Here is a 27,326-nt window from a genome sequence, read left to right on the forward strand (position 1 = left end):
GTCCCGGCATGGCCCCGCCGCTGCTCACCGCGCTCCTGCTGCTCTGCGGCGGCCTCTGCCCGCCCGCCCGCGCCGGGCTCCACTTCAGGGCCGGGCAGAGCTGCTACCGACCGGCCCCGCGCAGGGCGCCCGGCCTCAGGTCAGCCCGGCCCCGGAGCGCTCCGGGCCCGTGGCGGGGGGAGCGCGGGGAAGGGACAGCGGGCACGGCCGGGCTCGGGGAGGGTTCGGGGCGCCCGGGAGGGCGGCTCGGGGAGCCCGGGGGGTGGTTCGGGATGTCCGGGGGTGCCCGGGATGGGGTGGTTCGGGTGGTTCGGGATGCCCGGGGGGGTGATTCGGATGGTTCGGGGTGCCCGGGATCGGGTGGTTCGGGATGTCCGGGGGGGTGATTCAGGTGGTTCGGGGTGCCCGGGATCGGGTGGTTCGGGATGTCCGGGGGGGTGATTCGGGGTGCCCGGGATCGGGTGGTTCGGGATGTCCGGGGGTGCCCGGGGGGTGGTTCGGGGTGCCCGGGATGGGGTGGTTCGGGGTGGCTGGGATGGGTGGTTCGGGGTACCCGGGATGGGTGGTTCGGGGGGTTCGGGGTGGCTGGGATGGGTGGTTCGGGGTGCCCAGGGGGTGGTTCGGGGTGCCCGGGATGGGGTGTGGTTCGGAGTGCCCGGGATGGGGTGTTTCGGGTGGTTCGGGGTGCCCGGGATGGGTGGTTCGGGGTACCCGGGATGGGTGGTTCGGGGGGTTCGGGGTGCCCGGGATGGGGTGGTTCGGGGTGCCCGGGGGGTGGTTCGGGGGGTTCTGGGTGGTTCGGGGCCGCTCCGGGTCTGTGTGTGGGGGGGGGGCGGTCACGAGATGTCGGTGTCGGAGCGGTCACGCCGCGGTCACGTGACCGGTCCGGTCCCCGGCGGGCTCGCTGTGAAACTCGGGGAAATCCCTGCTTTTTGTGTGGTTGTTTGGTTTTAATTTTTTAAAAAACTTTTTTTTTTTTTTTTTTAATGCCTGCCCGTCGTGCTCCGGGGGCTGCCGGCCCTACCTCCTCGTCCCGTCCCCCCCCAGGACCTACCCGCGGCCGCACGAGTACCTGGACGTGTCGGCGCTGCCGCGGAGCTGGGACTGGCGGAATGTGAACGGGGTGAACTACGCCAGCACCACTCGGAACCAGCACATCCCCCAGTACTGCGGGTCCTGCTGGGCCCACGGCAGCACCAGCGCCTTGGCAGGTACCCTCAGGCTCACCTGCTGGGCTGGCTCCCCGCTGGAAGCAAAGGAAGTTTAGCTTCAGGTTACTGGCAGTTGGTATAAAGGTGCTAAATCACTGCAGTGACTAGACTGAGATGTCTGTGAATACACCAGAACAGTGGGAATGCCCAAGGTGAAGGCAGGCAGGGTTGGTTTCAATACAAAAAGCAACCAGAGTGAAGCTGCCTCCACCTTATCCAAAGGCAGCAAGGCGGGAATGCTGGTGTGTGGTTAAAAACCTGTTTGCAGAAGGAATGTGGCCCTAGCTCCTCCCAAACTGCTCTTTAGGTCCTGGGGTAAGAGCTGGGGTTTCTGCCCTCCCCTCAGAGGTGTGGTGATGGCAGCACCAGATGCAAAAGAGTTGTCAGGTCTCCTTCCCCTTTCTGGTACCTCACTACAGCAGGGGTTCTGCAGCTGTGCTGGCAATGAGGAAATGAAATATGCCTTTTGTGGGCTATTTGCTACAGGAGCCCTATCGTTCCATGAACTGACCACCACAGCAGGCACAAAAGTCTGATTTCAGCCTTTTTCTTAGTCAAGAGGAAGTAGTAGTTTGCTACAAATGGAGAAGTAGTGGCTCTAGAGAGAATGCATGATTTGTATGCAACAGTTATGTGCTGGAGAAGCACCATTTGCACAGGGAGGCTGTAGGGAAATTACCTGTGAAGGAGAAACAGGAAACTGGGGAGAATGGGGAAGATAAAGCAGGTGTGCGCAGACAGCAGGAATCATGCAGCATACAAGGATGTGGACATGTATGACACCTGCCAGGATGGAGTGAAGTACTGGGATAGGTAAAATACAGCAACTTGCAGGAAGATTAAACTGGGATGATAGGTCCCTGTTCTGTCAAGTTTATTTGAATGTTGTTGGTCCTAATAGGATTTAAAGTACTACAGTGGCGTCAGTTAAGACTGTTAATGCAGAAAAGCAGTTTATAAATACTTGTCAGGAAGATTTTCTGCCAAGTAAACTTGTTGTTTCTGACAAAAGAAGGCAGCAGGGTGGTGGGGCCTGTCTGAGATGGCAGAAAAACAGTGAGATGCTGATGTAACAGCAAGGAGATAACTCTGAAAACTTTCTCCTATATTGAGACTGGCTCACAGAGCCAGCAGCCTGAGCTCCACGGGCTTATGTTTATGCATAGACTTATACATAAATCTCTACTCCTGTAAAATATGCTGCTCAGAGCTGTTTTTATGATGTGTGTTTGAAAACTCTTTGCTGTCAAAGTCAGGAAACAGATCTAGAAGTTTTCAGAAGCTGCGGCTTGAATTAAAAGAGGTCTAGGGCTCTTCAAGGCTTTAGACGGATCTTACTCATCTCCATGTTTTTGCTGAGTTTTTAATGGAAAAAAACCTCTTAATGGAAGCCCACAATAATAAGTCAGCCTCTGGTTTGAATTAGGTCATGCTGTGTTCCTCACTGCAGACAGCAGAGGCTTTTCCAACCACAAGTGCTGCCGTCTGCAGCCAGTTACGGCCTCAAGGAAGAGGAGACAGTTTCAAAACCAGTTACAATGTGTAGCCACCCACGTATTCCAGCAACAAACCCCAGTTTCTTATCCTTACAGACCGAATCAACATCAAGAGGAAAGGTGCTTGGCCCTCTGCCTACCTGTCTGTGCAGAATGTCATCGACTGCGCTGACGCCGGCTCCTGCGAGGGCGGGGACCACTCCCGGGTCTGGATGTACGCCCACGACCACGGCATCCCCGACGAGACCTGCAACAACTACCAAGCCAAGGATCAAAGTAGGATGTCTCTGCTTTGCTGTAGGATTTCTTCCCAGGTTTAGCAGATCTTAGTGTATAAAAAAAATGTTTTGGGCTTTTAGAATACTGGCTCCTGCTGTTTGGCTGACAGAACAGGTTTTATTTACGTGGCTACACTGTCTGCTCCACACAGACAGTGTAGCACTAAATCATGCTCAGGCAAGTTTGCACAGCTGAATGGTTTTAACTTAATCTCTCAAATCTGTGACACACAATCTCTAATGTGTCACCTCAAGCTGAACAAAGGAGGAATTTAACCTTTGGTCATGTATGACTGGAATGGTTTCTCTATGTCCTCAACAAAGTATTTATACCTGTGAAGTAAGAACAGTAAGTTGTGGTAATAGGGACTTTAAATGTGGTTTCCAGAAAATAATTGATTTCACCAGAGAGAATATGTATTAATAATTACTCTGAAGTTATTACTATCTGCCTCAATTAAATTATAAAAGCTCAGTGTCCTACAGTCATTTCACTTGAAGAAAAATACCTTCCTGCAGATTACCTCCAGTGGTAATCTCACCTCTATTTTACAGAGTGTAAGAAGTTCAACCAGTGTGGAACTTGCGTCACTTTTGGAGAATGCCATGTGATCAAGAACTACACTCTCTGGAAAGTTGCTGACTATGGGTCTGTCAGTGGAAGAGAAAAAATGATGGCAGAAATCTACACTAATGGACCAATTAGGTAAAAAAAAAAAATACACGAAACTCAGTGTACATTTTCACTCTAGCACATGTCAGCAGCTCTGCACTAACATGTAGACTTTAATTTGTATATAAACTGAGATCAGAATTCAAGATACAAGAAAACCAGATGGTTTTTAGCCAGGCCTCTGCCTTGATCCCCTTGTATGAAACTTTCTCTCTCTGTTTTCTTGCAGCTGTGGCATAATGGCTACTGAAAAGCTGGATGCCTACACAGGGGGACTGTACACAGAGTACAACCCCACACCTACAGTGAATCACATCGTCTCTGTGGCTGGCTGGGGAGTGGAAAATGGGACAGAATATTGGATAGTTCGTAACTCCTGGGGCGAGCCCTGGGTAAGGAGACTTGGGAACACACTTTTAACTTGGGAGCGTGGGGTTTGTCACTTGCAAAAATACAGCCCATGGATATAAAACTGGAACTTTCTTTGAACTAGACTACCAGTTTAAAAATGACACCCAGCCAATCTGAAGACAAGGATATTTGGTCAAAGTTATTTGAGTAATGTCAGCTCTATCCCAAATTCTACCTTTCAAGGATGTGCAGCTCCTGTTATGGGAAACTGTAAATTGCTGTTAGTTGTAGGTAAAAATCCAGTCACATACCTGGACTGGATGAATGGGATGTCAATTCACCAAAGCAGGTTGCTCAGGACTCCAGGGTTACACTTCAGCTTGAGTTCCTCAGTGCATTTAAATCACTCATCTTTGGTAGACAGAACAGACTCACCAACACACAATTTCTACAGTTGTGTTTCCTAATTTACAATGCAAATTAAATCCTTTACAGGGTGAAAGAGGGTGGCTGAGGATTGTGACCAGTGCCTATAAGGGTGGAAGAGGAGCAGACTACAATCTGGCTATTGAAGAGGACTGTACATATGGAGATCCTATCCTGCCTTGATTCTACATGGTACAGCTTTGTGTTTGGGTACTACTCGACCACTTTATGGGTTGCTAGAGATAAGGGATTTCTGAGCTTCCATATGGTTCCAGAAGAAAAATCAGTGTTTGGAAGCTTCCCAGCACAACCTCCTCTTGTTCAAGACTAATAGCCTAAGACCCCTTCACGGTTCAACGCTGTCAGGCAGTTCTGCAAAATTAGCCCAGATGCAACACACAGTACCTTCAAAAAATACAGAACTGCCTTAATTTTATTTACATCTTGAAGTAAATCACCCATGAAGAAGTTGTCTACCTTGATGCACAGTATTAAAATCAGACTGACTGAATCACAGAACATGTACATGTAAATATCTATTTTTTAAAATACAAATCATGTAGGTGTACTGGAAAAGTATACTCAATATTTGGGTCTAGAGCTTCTTTTAAATTCTGTGACAGTACTGACCAAATATGCTGCAATGATGCAAAAGCCATGATAACTTTGGATATGGTAAATTAAAAATACAAAACCCTGTTTTTATTGACCTCCTGGTGAAACAGTGGTGTTAGACTTCTTAAATAATGAAGTTGCTTTTATCCACCAAAATTATATAATGGGAATTACTTTAACCAAAAGACAGTCTAAACACTTCTTACTTCATTAGTCTTGTCTTTGCTCAAATTTCTTAATATGTGATTGTGCCCTTTTTCTCCTAAAGAGAAAATTGCCATAAACCTCACTAATATGACAAATCAGTGCCATATCAGATTTACTACCTGGCCTTGCTAACTGATTTAATAAACAGACTTTTTCTCTTACATGACTGGGTATTTATTATAAGAGCTTATTAACAGAGGTGTGTGGTTTTCCTTACCTGGATCTTGCTGCTTTCACTGGTCTTTTTCTTCTGAAAGGTCTGGACAAGTTCATACAGCAATGATGCTGGTTTAGACAACAACTGGGTATGAACAGAATCGTGTGACAGCACAAAGGATTTAACAAGTCAAAAATCATCTACAGAGGAACTTTTAGAGCAAGTGATACCAAGCAGAACACAGGAAAATAAAAATAAAAATAAACCTTGTTTAAACTGCTGGCAAAGCTGCAGTGCACACAGAGCAAACTGCTCTTGATTATCACCAAGAGCTTGTACAGGGCTGTATCCTAAATTGATCTTCTATAAGGCGAATAATTTCTGTTGTTAATTCTACAGTTTACTTAAACTACAAAAACTAGGTTTCATACAAATTTTAAATTGTGAGTTTGCTGGAATAATATAAATCTTCAAAGATAAGCAAGATGGCAGAAATCCACACTAATGGACCAATTAGGTAAAAAAAAGATACATGAAACTCAGTGTACATTTTCACGGCCTCTACAGAAGCAACTTTTGCCCTTTTCAGGTGATTTCCATTTTATATTTACATCCAGCTAGATGTGTCTTTTAGAAAGCAGGTTCTTCAGAAAACAGATGTGCTTGGAAAAGCAAAATGTGCTTGCTTGTTCAAGAGAATTACAGTTTGTTTAAAAGTGAGGAGTGTAAAGAGGAATCTAGCCCAATGAGCAGAGAGAATGAATCATCTTAATGAAACTGAAAGACATATCTGGAAAAGAACAAACACCTTTATTTAAAAGTAAAAATTATATTGTTGGGTGTTCTGCCACAGTTTGGCATCAGCCAGGACAGAGTAGAGATCAGTATAAAAACAAAGCCACACAAGCAGTAATGAAATTTCGGCACACATTTCATATTTTGGGACAGTAATTACACGGTAATTAAACTTACCAGTAACATCTGATCCATCTATTTAGCAAAAAATAGATTCTGAAAGGTAACACACTTCACACAGAATTCCTCTCTTAATATAAAACTAACCTTGGTTGTTGCAATTCCTCTTGTGTTACACAAAACACGTTTTTTGTTTTCATTCATATTTAGAATTATAATACAATGCAAAGGGGAGGAACAGACATTAGAGCTTCTGTGCTGCAGGCACAGAGCAAATCCACAAATTCCTATTTTTTACAACTGCAACATCAAAGCCTAGAGCATTCACGACCTATTCAGAGAACTATCTGCAAAGTGTTTTTGGTAGGAATTACCTTACCCGTTCTTCATATTTTGCTTATTACACAAAGAATCAGTGACAAATTCTGCAAGTAACCAAAATAATGTTCCTTCAAATAAATCTGCTTCTTGCTATCCATCCTCTTCAGAACATTGGGTAACAAGAGAACATCCTGATTCGTGTAACAACAGAAAGACCTTTTTGGTATCATTCCATTTTTCAAATGACATTAAGTTCTCTATATGAAACACAATCACTCCTCTGGTAAGAATTTTGAGGTCACCATGCAAGTCAAGCAAATGCCCTTCAGCCTTTTCCTCCTTGTTTTAAGTTTGTTGGTTTTGTTGGGGTTTTTTTGCCCATTTACAGAACCTCACTGGTGGAGAGCATGGCAAAGCAGTGATCATGAGCTCTGGCTGCATTCTTGATGTTTTCCACTGCTTAGTTCATCATAATAAAGTTAGATTTGCAATGAGCTTAAAAGGAGAGAAAAAAAAAAGACACTGTTTAGTATATTACTATGATTCTGATTTATATATTTGCATATGGATCTCTGCATTATATAAACAATTAGGCTTTTAGGGTTTAGACAGATGTTTCTAGTTTAGGTATTATGACAGACAACTTCCCTTCCTTGCTGCAGTGATAGTTCCCAAAAAGCAGTATTTCTCTTCACTTTCCTCACTACTACACAGATTCTTGATCACAGGAAAATTGCAAAACACATGCCCCTAAAAGGGAAGTTGTCTGTCAAAATAGCTGGCAGGCATTCCTATATTCAGCAACCTTCCTCCTAAACATTATTTGCTAGCTGTAACAGACACAAATGGAAGCAGGTATGCAAGGAATAAATGTGACTTACCTATGAACTCTGTGACAGGATCATGTTCACCTTCTGTTTTTATAGTGCCTGCAATACTTTCATTCTCCAAGATCGGAAGAAAAAGCTGTACAAAGTCTGAGGTATATGGAGGAGCAATCACATCGAGTACCTGAAACAGCAAACAAAAACTGATGATTCTTGCACTTACAGGGGGAGGAGGGACAATATTTAATTCATTTACCAGTCTTGGAAGCATACAAGTAGCTGGATGGAGAACCAGAGGTCTCAAGTGCAAGTAATTAGTTAGGTATTCTCAAGGTGCTCTACTGAGTACCTTTTTACTTCCAGAAGTCAGGATCAGTAGGACCAAGTCACATCATTGAGACACTGCTCAGAATCTGACCTGAACTTGAAGGATTTCTGAATATCCAAAACACATGCAGCCGATTTTAAACCTGATCTCTAGACTTCAGAAAACAGTTTTTGCTGCTGACCTCTGTCACAAAGTATCTGATGAGTGATATGTCCGTGTCCAGCTTCTCCAGGCATTTGCGGATGTAGCTGACAACAGGCAGGACGTACCCTCGGCTCAGCGAGTGAACCATCCTGTCCAGCAGAGTCTTCTTCAGCTCCAGCTGATGGGGAAGGGAGGGAAGAGCCAACACTTTAGAACCTGCTCTCAGAGTGTGCAATTTTTATTCATTCAATATATGCTATGCTACATTTTAATCACTTCTAAATTAACCGTGCTGTGAGAGGAAAAGCTGTTGAACTGGGTAAGAGTGACTGATGTGAAGTAACAGAAAGCACTGAATCCTCTGAGTATCACCTGCTCCATCACATCCAGCTGAGAATGTTCTGTTTCAAAGAGCTTGACAAGAAGTTGCAGAACTTGAGGATGAAGCAGCTGATGGCAGGTACTGATCTGCAAACAACACAGCAAAGTGAGATCTGCAGAACAGCAATTTAAAACACAATGCACAACGCAGGCAATTCTGCATTGATGTTCAGTGCCAGACAAATTCATTCAGAAAAGCATTCCATCATTTCTATGATGCCCAAGTTTTCCTGGCTTAAATGCTGAGCTGACAAAACCAAATCATTTACTCTGAGTAGATTAATCTCTGCATATTTACTGCCTTACTGCAAATGACAGGCACTCAGTGTTACACAAACACCAGAACCATTCTTGCTCTCCAGCACAGTTTTCCAGACACTTTACCTCATCCAGCAGTGCCAGGTGAACTGGGGTGTGATCTGTCTGCAGCTGGAAGTACCGTGGCTCTGACACTGTCCAGTCCACCCACTTCAACACACCCATAGCCACCACTGGGAACCTACAGAGAGACATCACTTTAGCACAGCAGCATGAAAAATAAATGGAAGTTTTATTAGGAACCCAAAATAATCTGCCATCATTTTCCAGTGGCACAGAAAAGCATGTTCTGCCACCCAAGGAGGACAAGTTGTGTGTGAAAGACAGGATTTGTGAGTCATGAGAGACTCCCAGCCTCTCTGCTCACCTGATGCACTGATAGAGAGTGCTCAGTTCTGCAACCAGCTCTGATGCCCCTTTGTTCTCATTGCAACACAGATTATGAACAGTCTCAATGGCTTTTGAGGTCGACTTGAGTTCATCCTTGTTGATGCTGACTCTCTTGTTCTGCAAAATTATTGCAAAGTTGGAATGCAAAAGTTGCAGATGTCTTTGGTTATTTAAGGAAAGGAGCTTAACCTGCAATAAGCTAGGATTGCAACCTGTGTCTCAAAATTCAGACTCACATGCAAGTTTCAGAAGAATTAATTATGAGTGAGCTGGAGTACAAGGATGTTTGCTTTATTTAATTCTCAGTGCACTCAGACTTTTGTTTGATCATCAGGATCTACACTTTTTAATCACCACAGCTGAAAACAGAAGCATTTCTTATTAAAATAAGTAAACTAAGCTGAATGTATTATTTTAAACTGATGATTCTTACAACCATATGGTTCACAACCATACACTTTCTTCAGCACAGGCAGGCTGCTGCAGGTAAAAAATAGTATTATTCACAGAAGTAAACATTACCTTTTTCCACATCTCTACAACACTAGCTGCATATGCCAGTATGTGGATATATTTATGTTTGTGATCCTGGTTGATTTTAGCACCTGGTTTAAACAAAGACTGCATGAAGAGGTCCAGAAATGCAGGCACTCGAATCTGTGAAGAAAAAGAACATTTTATCAGCGCCTGAGACTCAGGAGAAGCGACTCAGAATGGAGTTTCTGCATTTGATATACCTTGCATAGAACAATATAAACACATTTTCCTTTAAGGGTACATTAAACAGTTTTCTGCAGAGACACAGACTTTTGAAAGAAAAAAGAAAAAAAAAAAAAAGGAATCAGTTACAGACCAGACTTCTAAAGTATCAAAATCTTGCCTTTTCTTACCAAAACAAGAACAATGCAGTGAGAAATGTGAAATGTATAATTTAGGCCTCCTTATAACAAACTGCTAAAGTGGGCATGGATTCTTTTTTCCTGAATTTCTTTTTGTTTGTTTAAAGAATTATTCCTTGCCATCTTAATTTCCTATGGAAATGTTCTTTAGTTTAGTTATATGTAAAAACACAGCTTGAAATGATTAAAAAACCCCAAGAGAAGTACCACAAAGCTGATGCAAACCAGAATGCATCGGCTTCACTTTTAGACATTGCTTAAAATAACAGAGGGACAAGTGAATGCTAATTTAATTTTTGTGTCCATACAACACTAAGCACAATGCACCCCATTTCCAAGTGCTTCTGTAACAGAAATAAGTTTCAGAGGCTACAAACAGGTGAATACTGACCAGTTCTACTGGAGGTGGGTCCATACTTGTAAACATTTTGAAGAGGACAGTGATATCTGCTGGATTCAGAGCTCCTTTGGACAGCATTGCCCCCAGAGCCTGGCAGGCTCGGGGGTAGGAGGCTGCAGTGCCCAGTGCTAAGGTGATCTGACTGGCATCATGGCCTCTGCAGGAAGAGCAAACACACACAGTGATTTATTTTCTTAATTCAGACATTTCAGATGAAGTCTCACTGAGTCAACAGGGATATTCTATGGGACGCAATGCCTTAGGGTAATTACAGAATTAGGTCTGTGTTTGCCTTGTTTATTTCCAAAATGTTAACAGAAAAACAGAAATAGATATTTCTTAATAGACAGAAACTTCAAGTCTTTGCTTTTCCAGTTTTAGGTCTCTCTGGTACAGGACCCTGAACTTTTCTGCTGTTCCACAACTTAAAGACCCGCTACAAAAACTGCTCTGTTGCAGCTCAAGATTCTCCTTTTGCTGGTGAAAGGTGATGAAGAACGAGCAAAAGCCAGCAGAGTTTACACTTTACTTTTGTAAGAAAAAGGGAAAAAAAGGCATCAGTTACAGACCATATTTCTAAAGGATCAAAACGTGACTGTGGTGAGTTCCATTTCCCTGGTCCCACAGCTGCCACTCACTTCTCGTGGGCGTAGCGCTGAACCTCCTGCGCGATGCGTCGGACGGCGGAGCCACCCTGCTCCTCCTGGGCCAGGATGGACATCATGGACTGAGCAAAGAGGTAAGTGTGCTCTCCGTGGCACACCATCTTCTGTGAAAGCACAGCACAAACCTCACCAGACAGCAAGAAAACATCCCAGTGCCCTTCTGTGATTACACTGCCATCAGAGCAAACAGGGGAAAAAAACACCAAAGCACAAACAGCTAAACAACAAAGCCAAAACCCCAAAAGCCAAGAGGAAAATACAGAAAAGCACTGACACCACACAAGAAGAAATTTCTCAACTGAGAAACCTCATTTCTCAAATTCCAAAACTGAGAGGAAAATCTATTCTATTTTTATGCTCAGTACTTTCTCTGCAGTATTTGAACACTAATAGAAGTTCAAAGCCACCTGAAAATCCATGTGCTGTTTCATGCCACTGAAATGCTGGGTTGATTCAGATGGCAACTTTCACATTGATGTGGATGGTAAGAGAATTATTTTCATTTGCCAGGGGACTGACAATACTGATCTTTAGATCTTGCAGTACATGTGAAAGACAACAGTTCTACCCCCACCTTTTTACAATCCATTTAATAAATATAAGAAGTGTCACATAAGCAACCCAAAGAATTCTTGGTCACAGAATGACCAAAAAGCATCAGTTTCTGGGTTTTAATTCAGATATACCTTCTATTCATAAGCTTTTGTAGGACATCAAGATTGGCTACAATCCCACAGTGATTTCTATCTTCTAACTGGAAAGCAGAACACTTCTTTTTCCACATAAAAAGGAGGGGGGGGGAAACCCAAACTTACAGCAAACTCAGGGAGGTTTTTCTCAAGGTTTTCCTCTCCTCCATCTAAAATTGTTGCCAGAGATGTACGCAGGACTCTGGAAAATACTTCTAGTTGCTGACATGCTGTTGAAACACTGGTTATTTCCCCTTGATACCCAGCATCAGATATAAGCTATAAAAATAAAAACATCACAGAAATCTTGTGTTATTTGCATTTCTATTTCTGATATCCTAACAAATCTAGCAGAATACAGAGAATCTAAGTTTCACCTCTGCACACACTGATTGAAATTCACATTTATATTGTGGTTTACAGAAAAGGAAACCAATAAAGATGTAGCAAAAATAAAGCACAGTAACAAAAAATGTAGCAGAGCACACCAAAATATAACATTCTTTTCTTATCACAGCAACATACAAAACTGATTGAGACCTTCCACTGCACCAGAAATCCAGAATTTTCAAACAGAGATCAAAGGAAAGCAAACAAACAAACAAAATATAAAAACCCCAACAACCTCAACAAAGTATGAAAAAGCAGTACTTCAAACTTACTTCAAATTACACTTACTCCAACCTGTAGCACAAGTCCTCCCACCCTCCCACCAAGGTGTCCTTCTACTAATTAGTATTAGCAGGAATACATAAAAGATACAAGCAAGACCACAACTAATAATTGATGCCAGAACAATTAGCCATCTATGGATATTCTTACTCATTAGACTTAAGCATAGTACCTTCACAGTAAAATTAAGCATTAAACAATCAGGATGGGCTTCTGCCAATTTGTAAAAAAGATCTCTCCATGTGGTATGTGCTATCATCTGCTCAAGCCAGGCTGGAGTCTGAAAAGAACAGAGCAACAGAGAGAAATTTAAGAATGTTTTGTTGTCAAGATCATAAAAAGCAAGGCTTTTACCTCTCAGCAGTCCAGTGAGTTGTTCTACAGAGCTTTATTACTGTAGAACAACTAATGGGGATGTATTCCAAACTTCCCAGTTCTCTAAACCTCTGAGGATTCCAGTGAGACAGAGCTGGTTTTCTGAAACCAGTTCCTCAGCTAAAGAGCTTTGAAGATTCAATTTCCCTTCCCTTCACCATTCCATCAGATGAAGGCATCTAGGAAGGCTCCTCTGTAGGGACAGCAACAGGGATTGCATGCACACCTCTCCTTCCTCTGTAAAGATGGAATCTGCTTTCCGAGGGTCAAAGTGCTTGATCAGTAAGCTCTTCAAGTGGTTCTCCACAGTCTCCTGAACTTGCATTGGCTCAACACCTGCACAGAAGGAACAAAACACTTGGCACATGCAGTGCGGTCCAGTGGAACACAGCAGCACCATCTCACATTTTCCAATGAGAACAGAAACTACTCCAAAATTTATCAGCACAGAGAAGACAAAAGGAGAGCCATCAGTTCTACTACTGAGCCACGCTGATACAGATTTACAGATTTTCCACCTCTTTTTCCTAAATGCTAAACTGTTTAAGATCTCAAGCAGGTCACAACCTTCCTCTTTCTCTCCACATCAGACACACAAAAAGCAATGCCAGTCATCCCCAGGACTGTTTCTGGTGTAACAGCAAAATGCAGGGGTGTCTTAACCAAAAAAGGGATCATCAGGGCTGGGGCACAAAGCCACGTTACTACACAGTAAAAATCATCCTTTTAAATATTGGTTATCAGTAGCTTTGGTAGTATTCTAAAAAATAACACACAAGTAGCAATGAGTAGTTCTACACTTCTGTAACCAGACTACAATAATTCTCATAATGTAATAACGATTACATAATTAATTCCATTACAGGATAAAAACTCTGCTTATACTGTCTACATAACAGCACTCTTGCCCTTTGAATAAAATTAAAAAGAAGCTATAATTTATGCAGTTTTTTCAACTATAAAACCTTTTACAACATAGTTTGTTGGCCTTTCATCAACATATTGCTTCATTATTCTCCAAGTGGAATAAACCTATTATTATAAAGGATTTAGCCACATACAGGATGACGGCTTTATAACAATCCACTTCCTGTGGATGATCAAATTTGCCAGAAATTCAGATATTTCTGACAGAACATAGACCCAAAATACTCTGTATCTTGTATCATACCTGTCTGAATGAGCCACTCTGCCAGCAAATTGACAGTCTGTGCCACTGCAGTGTAGTTTTCAGAGAGAAGCTGAATTACATTCTCTGGAGACCCTCCTGCTTGGAAATATCTGATAAAAGGATTACAAAAGAACTATTTGAGTCACATTACACCCAAAAATCAATAGAAGTGTAAATTTAAAGGGAAAACAACAGCACCATTTATAGATTTGCATATGTTTCTATATGAAGTGACACCTCTAACACACATCAGGTCACACTCACCTCTTTAACGTGTTGAATATAGACGGTTCCATTATATAATCAGGTGTTGAAAATTTCTTCAGGCACTCCTGCTGGACTTCGGCATCATCTTCTCCCTCCCCATCCTCCTCATCTTGCTGTTCACAAGCACAGTCAGGTCAGCCTCCCTGTCCCGTCTCCCCCCACACTCCCATTTCAGGCTCTTTTTGCCCACAGCAGCACACACACCTCGGCTCAGCATCGCAAGCGACCTGCACCCCGACAAACAGCGATTAATAACGGAGAAGGCACAAAAACCCGCACGGTTTATCCCGGGCCCGGCGCGGCCCCGGCCCTCGCACACCCGGCGCTGCCACCTCAGCCCGCAGCCCCCGGGGCGCTCCGGGACCCGCCCGGGGACGCTCCGGGACCCGCCCGGGGATACTCCGGGACCCGCCCGGGGATACTCCAGGTTCTCCCGGAGGATGCTCCGGACCCAGGGGAATGCTCGGATCTATGCTCGGATCTATGCTCGGATCTATGCCCGGGCTTGCTCCGGGACACGCCTGGGGCTGCGGTCATCCCTCGCCCCGCTCCCCCCGGCGCTCACCGCGCCCCCGTCCGCCTCGCTGCCCCACTCGGCCGCGCTGCCCTCGAAGTAATCGGCGTCCTCCATGTCCGCCCCGCGGCCGGAACGGGCGGGGCGCCGCGGAATGGCGGCGGGGCGGGGCGGCGGCCCGGCATGGCGGCGGGCGCTGAGGGGAGGCGGGCGGCGCCACACGGCCCTCAGCGGGGAAAGGAGCCAGTGGAAATGTGGACTCAAACTGCCCTGCGAAGCCTCCCAGCGCAGCAGCAATCGGACGGGAATTGCAAGGGAAGAGGGGAAAAAGGGATGCGTTGTTCCAAGAGGTGTCTTCTCTGAGGGATGTGTTCTCTAAGGGTTGTGTTCTCCAAGGGTTTTATTCTTTGAGGGATGTGTCCTTCAAGGGTTGTGTTCTCCAAGTGATGTGTTATCCAAGCAATGTGTTCTCCAAGGGTTGTGTTCTCCAAGAGATTTATTCCTCTTCTGGTTGCAGCTGCACACAGTAGTGCGCTCTGTCCCTCCCTCACACACTCCCTCACACCCTCCCTCACTCCTTCCGTCCCTCACTCCTTCCCTCACTCACATGGAAGCATGAGGGCGATGTTGAACAGCAGCAACTTGATAGTGTGAAAAATGCATATTTTATGATTGGCTTTTTGCAAATATTACAATGAATATTATATGTGTAATATTAGAAAGTTATGCTGTACACTCTTAAGTAGTGTGTTAAATATAGTTTTAGGTTCCAACATAAAGTTAAAATAGAGACTATCTATGTGGGGGGAGTTTTCTTTTAGGAATGAGATACTCACTTCAAGGAACACCTAAATCTTCCAAAGGAGAGGAATTTATGGCTTCTTAACAGAAGAAACTAATTTCTTCAGGCCTTGCTCAGTCTCGAAGACGCCAGGGGATTAAAGGAAACAGTTGACACACAACAGAGTTTCTTGTTTTAAATAGAATGTATGCATAACCATGAAGGATATATGAATATGCAACAAATGTATTGTTTTAAGGGTGATTCCTTAGTTCACAAGTCATGCTTTTCGTGACTGAGTGTCCGAGAGCATCCGGACATCCATAATTCTTTGCTTTTTATTGTCTTGTAATTGTTCTCGCTCTAAAGTTTATTACTCTAATTGTATTACTATTTTTATAACCATTTTATTAGTACTAAACTTTTAAAATTTTAGAAACCAAGTGATTGGCGTTTTTCACAATAGGAATGATGAAATGTTATGGTAGAATAGAAAAATAGATGAACAGGGACGAGTCTACAATGATAACTGATCATATAATCAGGCCTCGTTCAAGGAGAGAGGCATTAGTGAGATCATGTGAGAAACAGTCCCTCTGTCTCTCTTCAGATCCAGTCCCACTCTTCAGTTGGATCAGAGTTTCACTGGGAGAAAGGGGAGGGCAAGGGTGTGTTCTGGGATTTGGAGGCCAGCCAGGAGTTTTGCTGATTAATTATTTAAAAGGTCCTGTATTCTCATTCTGTTTCTAACTGAAAAATAGTATAAAGAAATGACATGGCCTTCCATGCGTTGCTTGGTAAGAAAGGCCAAAAACCCCCTGCTCAGAAATAAGTTACAGCATCTCCAATAGACAAAATCCTTGTTTAGATGTGGTTTATGTGCTAATCAAGGGATTTGCTGCACTCCGAATTAAATACAGAGAATGTACCCCAGCACCTGAGCTGCAGCACAGCAGAGTTGTGCTGTCCTGTGCTGCCCTACAGTGGTGAAACAGCTTTTCCTGGAACACTGCTCCGAGTCGGGAGAGCCCGGGATAATGTTCTTTTTGCTCTGCCAGCAGAAAGGAAAAAAGGCTTTTTTGGGATAAACCACACGGATTGAAGCAGAGACACAAGGGACAGGTTTTCCACGTTTTCCACTGCAGGCAGGACAGTGAGGCCATCCCGATGCCTATGGTCGTTTTTTATGAGGGACAAACTGGGAGTGAAGTGACAAGCTGAGGCTGGGAGCCAATGGAAATATCCTTGAGAAAAAGCTTTTGGCTCATCTCTATTTGGTTAGCAGGCAATTTCCATCCCACAGATGTGAGAAATAATAATGAACTTGGAACAGACAGAGTGATTAACCAGTCAGAGCTTCCTAAGAAAGTACCAGATCTAAATGTAATCCATCTCAAACCAAGAAAGAAAAAATACTGAGAGTCTCGTAAGAAACATCTCTACACCTCCTGTATCAGCTATTGGGTGTAAGACAAGTTCTTTGAAGGTGATTTCAGAGTAACTATTATAATAACTTAACAGAAGGTTCAGAAAAACTTCAAACTGGAGAAAAAGCGAGTCCAGGACTTAACATTGCAATAAAACTGAATGGGAAAACCACAAGTCTGAGACTTCATGAGGCTTAGGAGGAGATCCTGGTTCTTTACAGAAAGTTCACCTAAACACACTTTGCATGACGAGTTTTATATAGGTAGGAGAATCTTCCTTCCCACAACCAAAATTTGCTGTGCATCTCCTGGGCAGGACATTGGGATCTGCAGCCTGGATAATTTCATTGTACCAGAGCTCATGGCCTGAAGCACTCCTAGCCTCAGTAAAGCGTTTTCAGAGCAGGTAAAAGTTTTGTCTGGTGACAACAGTTGGACTTGTGGGACCTCAGTGGTAATTATGCTACAAAACTTCCTCCTTAATTGAGTAGAAAATCGGAGCAATCCCCAGCACCAACTGCCATTAAGAAACAGTTAAGATATTTATGATACAATTTCAGTGCCTGAATCTTAAAACTAGAAGTTTTCCATCTTTATATATTTATATCTCTTTATTTTGATTGCAGTAACAGAAAAATATTTTTTTTTAATATATAAAGAATTAACAATACTCAAAGCATTTACTTTCAGCTTCCCTTGAGAAGGAAACTAGAGATCTGTAACAGCCGGACATTTGCTGAATAGCCCTTTGCAGAATTGCAATATCCAAGCTTGCCTCACTTCAGGTCAATAAACAAGAGGTAAAGTCAGATTAAACCAAACACTTTCAAGATATCACTTAAAATTAGATGAAATATTAAATGTACCAGAAATTGATTTTGCTAACTAAACCTTTACAATTTTGAATGGAAACAATGTTGGTTGTCTCTTGCGTTTAACTGCATTCCCCCATAAGGATTTGTGTTTTACAAAGTATCAGTGAAATGTTCATGACTAAAAGCACTTAGATTTACCTGAACGTCCCTGAAAGGATTTATTATGCAGCAAATTAATGTAACAAATTTTCCCCTAAATGCATATTTGACTACATTTTATGTGTAAAATATTCTTGAGTGACAATTTCTATCTAATGAGATTTTGATGAAGCAAAGAGCAAATTTTGAGATAAAGTTTGAGACAGAGAGAAAATTTGGAGCCCGATAAATATCCAATGAAAATCAGCTTTGGTGTCTCTGCTGCATGGTTTGAGGAAGCAGTAAAGGCATTCTGGAAAGTGAAAGTCTGTGAAGAAGAGCCAGATGTACAGGAACATGTAAAATTACATTATTTTTTCTTTGTACATTTTTTTTGGTTGTTATTTAACGGAAAAATAAACAAAGTATCCAATGCTCAAGTTCCAATTCCAACTATTAAAATTTGCTTGATTTTTCACCAGATTATTTAACAACTGTATTCCAGGATTTGCTGCCTAAAGGGTTGAATGTAATACAGCTGATGAAATCATCCAACTTCATTTGGTTTCTTCCTAAAATATAGAAGAAAAATCCCAAACAGAAGAGCCAACTTCCAACAAAACTGTTTGCCTTTTATTCATATGTTTTTTAAAAATATCCACCCTGGCAGTCTCTGTCATTCCCTCTGCTCCTTGCCCTCTACAAATTCTTTTAGCATAAATTTGTATTTTTGTAATCGTTAGCCCTTTACAAAGCAGCCAATACATTCAACTAGAGTTAAGGTAATAACTTTCCAATGGTATAGGAAATTACAGCAGCATCATTAGGCTAATGAGTTTTGGCTAAAGAGTTCTTCCTTCTCAAGCAGAGCCTCAAGACGAAACATTTCTGTTTGTATCTCAAGTACTGGTAACAGTTTTTCCAGACATTGAACACATGACACTTCACCACGTAACCAAGAATATTCTGAAACAAAACAAGGTGGTTTGGAGGTTGCTGATGTGATATCATTCTAGTGTCCCTCGAATGTCAACTTAAGAGTTGGAACTGTATTTTATATACCGAGGATTGCTTAAAACACTGAGCCTCCCAACGCCTCAAGTGCTTCTCAAGATGAGCCTGTGGTGGAAACAATTTCTCGCTTTAAAGCAAGTTCCAGCTGATTTTCACGCTGATCATTAAACTCACCTTTCACTAAACTATCTCTGAGATTTTTCTCTTTTTTTCTTTTTTTTTTTTTTTTGCAGCTCCTTAACTGGATAACCCTGGCCTTTTGGGATTGATTCATTCTCTGACCTTGAAAATTTGTATGAGGATCCCAGACTGGGCCACTCACCTGGGGAATGAAGAATTTTCCCCCTACATTTCTTTTTCAGTATCCAAGGTAATGGAATTTGAACTTTGAAGTTGTCTCCTTGCTTTCTTTCATAACTGCTCTATTTTCTTATCAACCACACCATTACAAGAGTGAGGGGGGTGAGGACAGGAGAAAGCAGCTGAGGTTTGGGTCATGCTGCAGGACAGAGCAACTGGCTGTTAAGTGTCCCAGTTTTAAATCACAAACAGGTTCACAAAAGCTGCTGCTCGTGGCTGCTCTGGGCTTCCACACTGCCTTACACAGACAAACCTCTGCAGCCCAGCAGAGCTTTGCCCTGTGAGAAACAGAACTCAGGGTTAGCAGCAAAATTCTCACAATCCATTACTTCATTTTGGATGTGCCTTCAAACAGTAAGAGAACAAAGATTAAAACTACTGAGATATTCATCAGCCCTCACACCCCCCTCAGGACACATCTCCATGGCTCCACCTCAGCACCAGTCTGATTCTCATTAATACTTTGAGTTCTTCCACAGGATTTAGTTCTATCACCCAACCCCTAATTTGTCTTTTTGTGGAAGCTCTTCTGATCCTGCCAACAGCAAACTGAAAATGTAGCAAAAAAAGAACTGGAATGTGCCTCCCTGATGTGGCAATTCCTAACCCCGATACAGCTGCTCGGCCCTCTGCCAGCACTCCGGCATTTCAGTTGCAAGAATGATACAGTTCCAAAGTCACATCAAATACCAGAAAACTACAGATAGAAACATTGTACTCCACTATTAATAATTCACATAAAATTCACAGCCTAAAACAATGGTTTGCATGACAGAACAACAGAACTGAGAGAATTCCCAACATTACAGCCTCTGTCCTAGGCTTATCCTTCTCCAAACTTGATTAGTAGTAAATTTAAATAATTAATTAGCCAACTCATTCAATGAAATGACTGGGTAAATTAAAGTGAAGAGATAAATTCACATTTTAATTTTGAATTTGCTTACATTTGTCTGCTGGTACCCCAGCATTAAAAAGCATGTTACACAAAAATCCTTACTGTCACCATCTTATCCCTCAAAAATTTATCCTTCTCCCTATCTGGGACAATGGTCAAAGGTTTTATTTTGTTCTGTCATTCAATAATTTTGGGTCAAACTTCCTAAGTGAAAAACAAAATTAGGAAAATCTGTAAGTTTGTTTTTTGGTGGATTTTTAATTATGTATTACATATTTGGTCAGTTATCCATGTTACAGAGGTATCAATGCTGTTGTTACCCTGGGGAATTCCCTGTTTTCCAAGAGACCAGACTAAGTTTATAGGACACAGAAGTCAGACAAAAACTTCCACCTTATTATTTTTATGTTTAATGCAGTGAGAGATCTTATTTGCCTTCCCACCTCCTCCCATGTTATTTTTCCAGGTCAGATTGTGCTTTATACTGCACCCATTTTGCTCAGCTCAGTACACTGAAAGTAACCAGGATAAAAAGAAGTTTGAGCTCTTAATGAGAACCAGGGATCAAAACAATTAATTCCAAGGCCAGTACTTCTGGCTCAAATTTTAGCAGTCTGTGCACTACAGCAAAATTCTGAAGCAGTTTTACCTACCCTGACACACATCCACTCACAGGACTGAGTATGACCAGGATTAAAATAGGCTCACTCTTGGAATTTGTCTTGTCAGTCACCAGAGGGACTTTTCAGTGTCAGGCTTTCATCAGCAGAGCTTCAGAAATCCCCTTTGTAGTTTATTTTATTTACAAAGACACTTCAAAGTTTGTCATAGAACAGGAAGATTTTTTTTCCCAGATGAATTTTCAGAGATAGCAAGCTGAGGAAGAAGGGCACAGTTTGGTTTTGGACTGCAAACACACGTTTGCTTATAAATATTTTTACTGTTATACAAACCCAACATGTATTTTAGAGATGAGGACCTGCTCCTGTGCGAGATTTCCACTGATAGTAATCTATGGCCCCGATCCTGCTCATTAAAGTTAGTAGGAATTTTAACATCTGCTTCCATGGAAGAGGTCTTAGGCGTGCCAGCATTGTTAGGAATACACACAGCACATCAGGTACAGCTGGGGAAAGAAGAGAACTTACTCTCTTCCACAATGAGTCACATAATTTTATAACTTAGAACAACTTTACCACTCTTAAGACATTTGTATAGCACCAATCACCAAGAGCATTGTCACTAAGGCACTGGACTGGTACTCAGCTGTCACGGGCTCTGCCTCCAGGTCTAGGGTCAATCTTCTATGTTTACGTCTTTTGTTTTTACTGGCACATAACTTCTGACATTGGAAAATAAGATAAATAATACAAAACATCCTCCGTCATTTACAGGAACAACACACCACGACGAATTACAAGGTGCTCAAGTTCTGAAACCATGAACATTAATAAATCTGTGCATAGATTTACTGGCAGGAGGAAATTACCCTGCAGGTATCAATTCTGTGCAGCACAGTGGAGCAATGTTAGCTTCCCTTCCTCTGCAGTTAGGACCTGCCCTCAGTTAAATCCTGCCCTGATGCCACGAATCAAAAGTTTTTAGATAAATGAAGAAAAGCCCTCAAGGACTCCTGTCTATGACAGCTGATCCAGGATGCCTTCCCAGGCTTTTGCATCAAAGTCTGCTCCTATCAACTTGCAGAGCTCCAGTTTCAGACTCTGAGAGCAGTTTTTGATGCTTTCAGAGACAGCTGAATAATTTTTTAGTCTGTAGTGGATTTATCTCTCCACATTATTAAAAAAGAAAAAAATCTTTAGGAGTTATCCCTACTCTGCTGCACCACACTGAATGTGTGCCCTGATGCACAAATTACTAAAAGCTCTTGGGTTGAAATAAGTTACTGCAAATGCACAGTAGCTGATTTTGAAACCACAACATCTCTACAATTTATTATTATTTTTACAAAATACCCAAAGTGATCAGACCATATTGTAGGTTACTGGCTTGCCGAAGGTTGTTTTAAAATCAAAACCATTTCTGAGTTACAGAAGTGCCAAAAACAATCTTGAACCAGGTTTGTTTGTTGTTTTTTGTTGTTTTCTTTTTAAACCAACCCCCATCCAACAAAACAGTTGTATAACTTAAAACAGAAACAAGAGTTTGTGTTGGAAACTGTTGAAAAACCAACCCACCAAAATCACGCTTGAGCAGAAGCCTTGTATGGCAAAGATTCAGCTTAGGGCAGTTTAGTGCCAACCTGCCAACCCTCCATAGGTTTACAATGGAAATACTGACACAACCTCAACTACAGTGATGCAAATGTGCCCTAAAAACACTGTATTTGCTTTTATTAATAAAAGTGGTAGTGTTTACATTTGCAGGTATCTTACACTTCAGCATCACGATGAATACTGAGTAGAATGAGTTAAGTTTTGGCTGTAAGGTCAGAAGTTTCCAAACAGATGAATGAGACAGAAGTGACAGTCTTCAATCATGAAAACAAGAAGTTCAAATAAATAAATAAAACAAAACTAAGAAATATGGGTAAGCATTAGGTTGGAATGGTTCAATTAACTGCAAATTATGGCCACTAAATTAGAGACAGAAGAAAACACAGTCACTTATTAAATAGCAAGCATTAAAGCTTTATGGTTTTGTATTAAAAAAAAAAAAAAAAAAAAGGAAAAAGAAAGCTGTTAAAAATAAGACTTGCATTTACCAGGCCACCAAACTGCATGGACTAATAGAGACTAACAAAGGCAATACTGAGACATTAAGACACACACACGCTCTGTACTTGTGCAACTCAACCATATTCAAAACAATTGCCTTTTTCCTCACATAAGAAAAAAAAAAAAAGCATCCCCTAAACATATCTGTTCATATAAAGCTTTAGGTTTCTTAAACTGTTGCTGTCTTATATAGCTCATTGTTATTATGTGTCCTCCTCATCAGAGGAAAAAAGCTTATTTTGTTAATTTTTTTAATGGAGGTGCTTTGTTTCTCTCAGACAAGAGATTACATTCCTCACACCACTACAGGTTTTCTCCATTTATAAATTTGGTGTTCACACCAACTCCTCCTAGGCTTAAAAAGATAAGGGTTGGCACTAAAATAAAGATTTTGGCTCCTGTAACTAAAATTAAGGCTCACAATGAATTTCCTTTCCACTACATGTGTCCCATTTTTACCTAGTGGAAACGCCAGCCCTTCACCTACAGGCACTGGATACATTCTGAATTGGAGGGGCCTATTTTCAGTCATGTTTTCTACAGTTCTACAAAGTTCAGGTGGCAGCTGTCTAAACCTGTGAACAGGAAAGATCATTTTGCAAAGGTGAGTAACAACTGCAGCTAAAATTTTTCAACTATTCAGTGTTTCTGGAAGTAATTCTGAATTGAGATGGGACAGTAACTCCCTCACATCCCTGCTCTCCAGTGAAAATGGACTGTGTGATTCATTTTAAGACTTTAGCCACAAAAGCAAATGAAAAGTCACAATTCTGAACAGTTGCATTTCTTAACATTGAAAAGGCATCCGATACCTGAAGCAAATCTAGCTGCACAGACATCACTGACCACGCCCTCACTTGAATTTAAACTGCATCTCTTCCCAAACAAAGAAAGCCAACACGGTCTCTTGGGTGGAGGGAAGCTAGTGTGAAAGGCAAAGAGGCAAGAATTTTGGTGTTTTTGTTTCTTCTCCTTTTAAAGTCACTGCAGTTAAGATCCAGATCAGTTTAGGGGTGTAAATGAAGGGGGAACAGGGGTGTTTGAGTAATATAGGCTAACACTGTTCTAGATGTGTTATTACAGCTGTAATTTCTGACTCTGTACAAATTGTACACGTAGGTTTAGACACATGAAAAAGTAACACACTCACAGAGACATAAAACACCTAGGTATAAAATATAAAGCAGTGTAGTAGTTACTAAAATTACATGCTCTCTTATTGCTACAGTGATTTTTGCTCTTTTTTCTTTTTACTGTACCACATGTTGTTCTAAGCATATAATTTGCATAAATTATTCAAGTTTAAGAAAAAATCCACACATCTTCACTTTTAAGCTACTTATATAGTTAATATAAAACAAAAAAAAAAGGTTCTAAAGTATCTCTTTATTAAAAGAGAAATAAAAATGTCGTTTGAAACTGGAATTCAGTGGCCAAATCCAAGGGCAGTGCACACCTTGTCATTCCGGTAGTCGTTGCCCACGCAGCGCAAGCCAAGGTTGGTGGGTATTTGGCCCAGTCTAGAGATGGTCACCAGACCTGCATGATGCCCTACGTGTCTGTTATTGTTCTGGTTTTTTTTTTTTTCTTTTTTGTCTTTAGCAAAAATAGGACTATGAATGACCAAAGACTAACATTTATAATTTGTAGCAAAATTTGGTTTTATGTAGAAACAAGCCATGTTTTGCATTTGGATAGAGATTTAAATGAATTAAAGCTAAAAATTAAAAAGCACGATGCTGCAACATCTGGTCACTTGTTGAAGACCTCACTTTTAAAGTGGTTAAGTTTGCACAATTTGTACTTTTTTCTTTTTTTTTTTCCTTTTTTTCCTTTTTTTTTTTTTACTAAACAGTATTTTTCCTTCTTTTATAAACCAGAAAAACTAAACTACAGATAAATTTTCCCTACCTTGAGCTAATGCTGCAGATAGGGTTGACAAAGCTGTACAGCGCAATCAAACATACTTACATCTTAGCTCATTGTACAGGTACAGCCATAATCAAGGCACAAAGATCTTCTACAAGTTATTTTCAATAAAGTTGTACAAAATAATACATTTTACAGTCTGTACAAGAATAATAATCCAGCAGTAAAATAAAAAATGAGGGAAGGGAAGAAGAAAAAGAAGGGAAAGACTGTGAGGACTACAGTCTAGATAATGATTTTTAGAGCAGACGGGATCATCAGTGGACAAACTGAAAACAGTGTGTGGTTAACTCTTTCTGCAATCACAGGCCATACGCAGTTCAATTCATAAATGTCCATGGTTGTCTTTAGACCACCAAGACTGGTTTTAAAAATACCCTTCTGAAAGGTAGCAGTTGGTTTTTGCACTGTCTAGGTCTGTTGGAGAATTGTCAGTATTTCCGCCCAAAGCCACATTACAGTCAGAGAACCAAACTCAAGGGTCTGTCTTCAAACTTGGTCTGTGACTTGGCACCTTCGTTACTCGGATGCAGTGAGTGATACAAAGTGGAGATCACGGGTTATAGGATTATGCCCACAGCAGTGCTAAATTACCTAAAGTTTTCTCTCCCCCAATTTTGTTTCAACGTTTTAATTTTTTCACCCCCAATTCTTTCAGGTGCTCCACATTCAGGGCTTTTAATTAATTAGGTTTTATTTTTTGTTTGTTTGTTTGGTTTGTTTTTTTTTCTCTCTCTCTCTTTTGTTAATAACAGTGTTAGGGAATCCTCATGGAAATGGCCTTTTAAGTGTTAGGGGCCATCTCAAACTGTCCGAGGGGTACAGAAGCAAGCTTAGAAGTGCTGCTATTGTCCAGCAAGGAGAAAAAGTTGAGGGGTGCAAATCAATGGGAGATTCAAACAGTTCTCTTCCACCCTATGTGGGCAAGGGTGTTTTTTTCTTTTTTTTTAATAAGGAATAAGGAGTCCAAAACACAGAAAAAAGTGCTCTCCATCACAACAACTCGTATTGGCGAAGGTGCATGCGCTGAATAATGTCCCGACAGTCATTGAAAACCCTCCGGATGTTCTCTGTGTCCACGGCACACGTGAAGTGAGGGTAGCAGTAGTGCCTTCCATCTCCACTTGCTGTGCTGATTCTCTGTGCAGAGCAAGAGACACACACTGGGTTAAAATGAAAATCCCACTGGGGGAACCCCAACCCGTCCCCAGAGCTCGGCTGAATGAGGGTGAGGTGTGCATGTGTGAGCTGTGCCTTCAACAAGTGCAACTGAGTGGCAAAATGCCCACAGACTTTTCACCTGAAACGTGACATTCAAAATGATCAGAATTATACGGTGAGCTGGTCACTGCAAGCTGGAGAATTTCAGAGAGGAATGAGAACTCAGGAAAATATCATTATTTGTACGCAGCTTTGGTGGATTTAGCAACACAACTCCCAGTCCATTTGACCATGAAAAAAGCAGGATTTTGCCTCCCTGTATAAAGCTTTTATCCTTGCTTTACAGAAAGCCTCCCTCAACTTTTTTTTTTACTCCATTTTAAAATGAGTCCACAGTTTGATTGCCAGGCTCACCATTACAAAAATAATTGTACAAATAAACAATAGTAAAAAAAAAAAAAAGTCCATTATAGCTTCTGCTGACCAGTAATGGGAAAGACATTACAAAAAGGACATTAATATCTGACAAATGAGGCATCTCTTGATTAGTCTCTATCTTTAGAAATAATGCATGGAATAAAAATCTGGCCCCATTAATAACAGCAGGACTTCAATCATCATTCTGTTTGGGGTTTCTTAATTCTCACCAATTCTTTTACTATTTAATTAAGTACAAATATCCAAAAAGCAGCTAAGAAGCAGTAGTAAAGCTCATAAATAATGGTAGATGCAGTGTGGATGTTAAATACAAACAACACAAGAAGTGACAGCACTTTGCGATAGCAGAAGGTGAGCAAGAGCTTGGGTTTGAGAAGAATCACAGAAGAAATAGGCAAAGAAAGGAAATACTTACAAGAAACTCGTCTCTAATAAAATACTTGGCCCTTGTAACTCTGGGATCCTCACCAGGCTCTGGTGTTGCTAATTAATAATAAAATAAGCATCTTATTAACAGGTGTTTTCTGGTAATAGCACCTAAAAATCTCAACTTGTTCTGCTTTCTGCTCACATATGACAGAAATACACTTGGCCGAACTGACTGTGAGACAAGACAAACCATAACATTATTTAAACCAGCAGGATTTCAGGAGAATAAGGGAATATTACAATGGCCACAGCACCAGGCATTTGGCAGGTAAGAGAAATGTCCACAGGCAGCATTAGGGGGAGTCCCAAGGACACATTTGTGACAAAATGTCAGATTGTGATCTACACCAAAGTAAAAGGATTTTGTCACGATGAAATGATTAATATATTAAATGTTTAAGAGGCAGGAATCTCTCATTATTAATACCTTAAATTAAACATTACAATTTGGCTAAAAGACATTGATGATTACATCTACTTAAGAGTTTTCAAGTCTTTGCTGAAGCTACCA

General features: G+C 41.5%; 3 protein-coding genes and 1 long non-coding RNA gene across 7 annotated transcripts in view; 2 read left to right on the forward strand and 2 right to left on the reverse strand.

The window, feature by feature from the left end:
* Positions 1–5: 5 nt before the first annotated feature.
* CTSZ (cathepsin Z) lies at positions 6–5,418 on the forward strand. Its single transcript, XM_030288470.4, has 6 exons — positions 6–139; positions 1,048–1,211; positions 2,804–2,983; positions 3,541–3,691; positions 3,888–4,050; positions 4,505–5,418. Exons 1-6 carry the CDS (start codon positions 9–11, stop codon positions 4,616–4,618), a joined length of 903 nt encoding a protein of 300 aa, XP_030144330.4. The 5' UTR covers positions 6–8; the 3' UTR covers positions 4,619–5,418.
* A 787-nt stretch (positions 5,419–6,205) lies between these two features.
* On the reverse strand, positions 6,206–14,891 carry NELFCD (negative elongation factor complex member C/D). Of its 2 annotated transcripts, XM_030288464.4 has the most exons (15): positions 14,742–14,890; positions 14,174–14,289; positions 13,910–14,019; positions 12,965–13,074; positions 12,536–12,643; positions 11,818–11,970; positions 10,976–11,106; positions 10,329–10,494; positions 9,561–9,695; positions 9,016–9,155; positions 8,715–8,829; positions 8,322–8,417; positions 7,987–8,127; positions 7,532–7,661; positions 6,206–7,145 (listed from the first exon to the last, which is right to left on the reverse strand). In XM_030288464.4, exons 1-15 carry the CDS (start codon positions 14,805–14,807, stop codon positions 7,111–7,113), a joined length of 1,752 nt encoding a protein of 583 aa, XP_030144324.4. In that variant the 5' UTR covers positions 14,808–14,890; the 3' UTR covers positions 6,206–7,110. The 2 variants fall into 2 exon arrangements, with proteins under 2 accessions (XP_030144324.4, XP_030144323.4); XM_030288463.4 differs by lacking the exon at positions 6,206–7,145 and having other exon boundaries at positions 7,370–7,661; positions 14,742–14,891.
* Positions 14,892–15,294: 403 nt separating this feature from the next.
* On the forward strand, positions 15,295–25,927 carry LOC115497881 (uncharacterized). Its single transcript, XR_003963442.4, has 2 exons — positions 15,295–17,304; positions 19,099–25,927. It is a non-coding gene; the product is annotated as an uncharacterized lncRNA (long non-coding RNA).
* GNAS (GNAS complex locus) overlaps positions 18,463–27,326 on the reverse strand; it is a 136,323-nt gene continuing 127,459 nt past the window's right edge. For all 3 annotated transcript variants that reach the window (XM_030288467.4, XM_030288468.4, XM_072917154.1), the window contains exons 11-12: positions 26,802–26,869; positions 18,463–25,927 (exon numbers count right to left, since the gene is read on the reverse strand). In XM_030288467.4, coding sequence (XP_030144327.4) covers positions 25,781–25,927; positions 26,802–26,869 — 215 coding nt within the window. In that variant the 3' untranslated portion in view covers positions 18,463–25,780. The remainder of the gene's footprint in view (positions 25,928–26,801; positions 26,870–27,326) is intronic.

This window comes from Taeniopygia guttata, chromosome 20 (genome assembly GCF_048771995.1).
Source record: "Taeniopygia guttata chromosome 20, bTaeGut7.mat, whole genome shotgun sequence".
NCBI lineage: Eukaryota > Metazoa > Chordata > Aves > Passeriformes > Estrildidae > Taeniopygia > Taeniopygia guttata.

Excerpts from the sequence above, each read along its gene's own strand:
- NELFCD (XM_030288463.4), bottom strand. The coding sequence starts at position 14,807 with ATGGAGGACGCCGATTACTTCGAGGGCAGCGCGGCCGAGTGGGGCAGC. Across the intron at positions 14,020-14,173 it reads ATATTCAACACGTTAAAGAG|ATATTTCCAAGCAGGAGGGT; the intron begins GTGAGTGTGACC and ends TCCTTTTATCAG. Across the intron at positions 11,971-12,535 it reads TGCTTAATTTTACTGTGAAG|CTTATATCTGATGCTGGGTA; the intron begins GTACTATGCTTA and ends TTATTTTTATAG.
- CTSZ (XM_030288470.4), top strand. The coding sequence starts at position 9 with ATGGCCCCGCCGCTGCTCACCGCGCTCCTGCTGCTCTGCGGCGGCCTC. Across the intron at positions 3,692-3,887 it reads TACACTAATGGACCAATTAG|CTGTGGCATAATGGCTACTG; the intron begins GTAAAAAAAAAA and ends GTTTTCTTGCAG. Across the intron at positions 4,051-4,504 it reads ACTCCTGGGGCGAGCCCTGG|GGTGAAAGAGGGTGGCTGAG; the intron begins GTAAGGAGACTT and ends AATCCTTTACAG.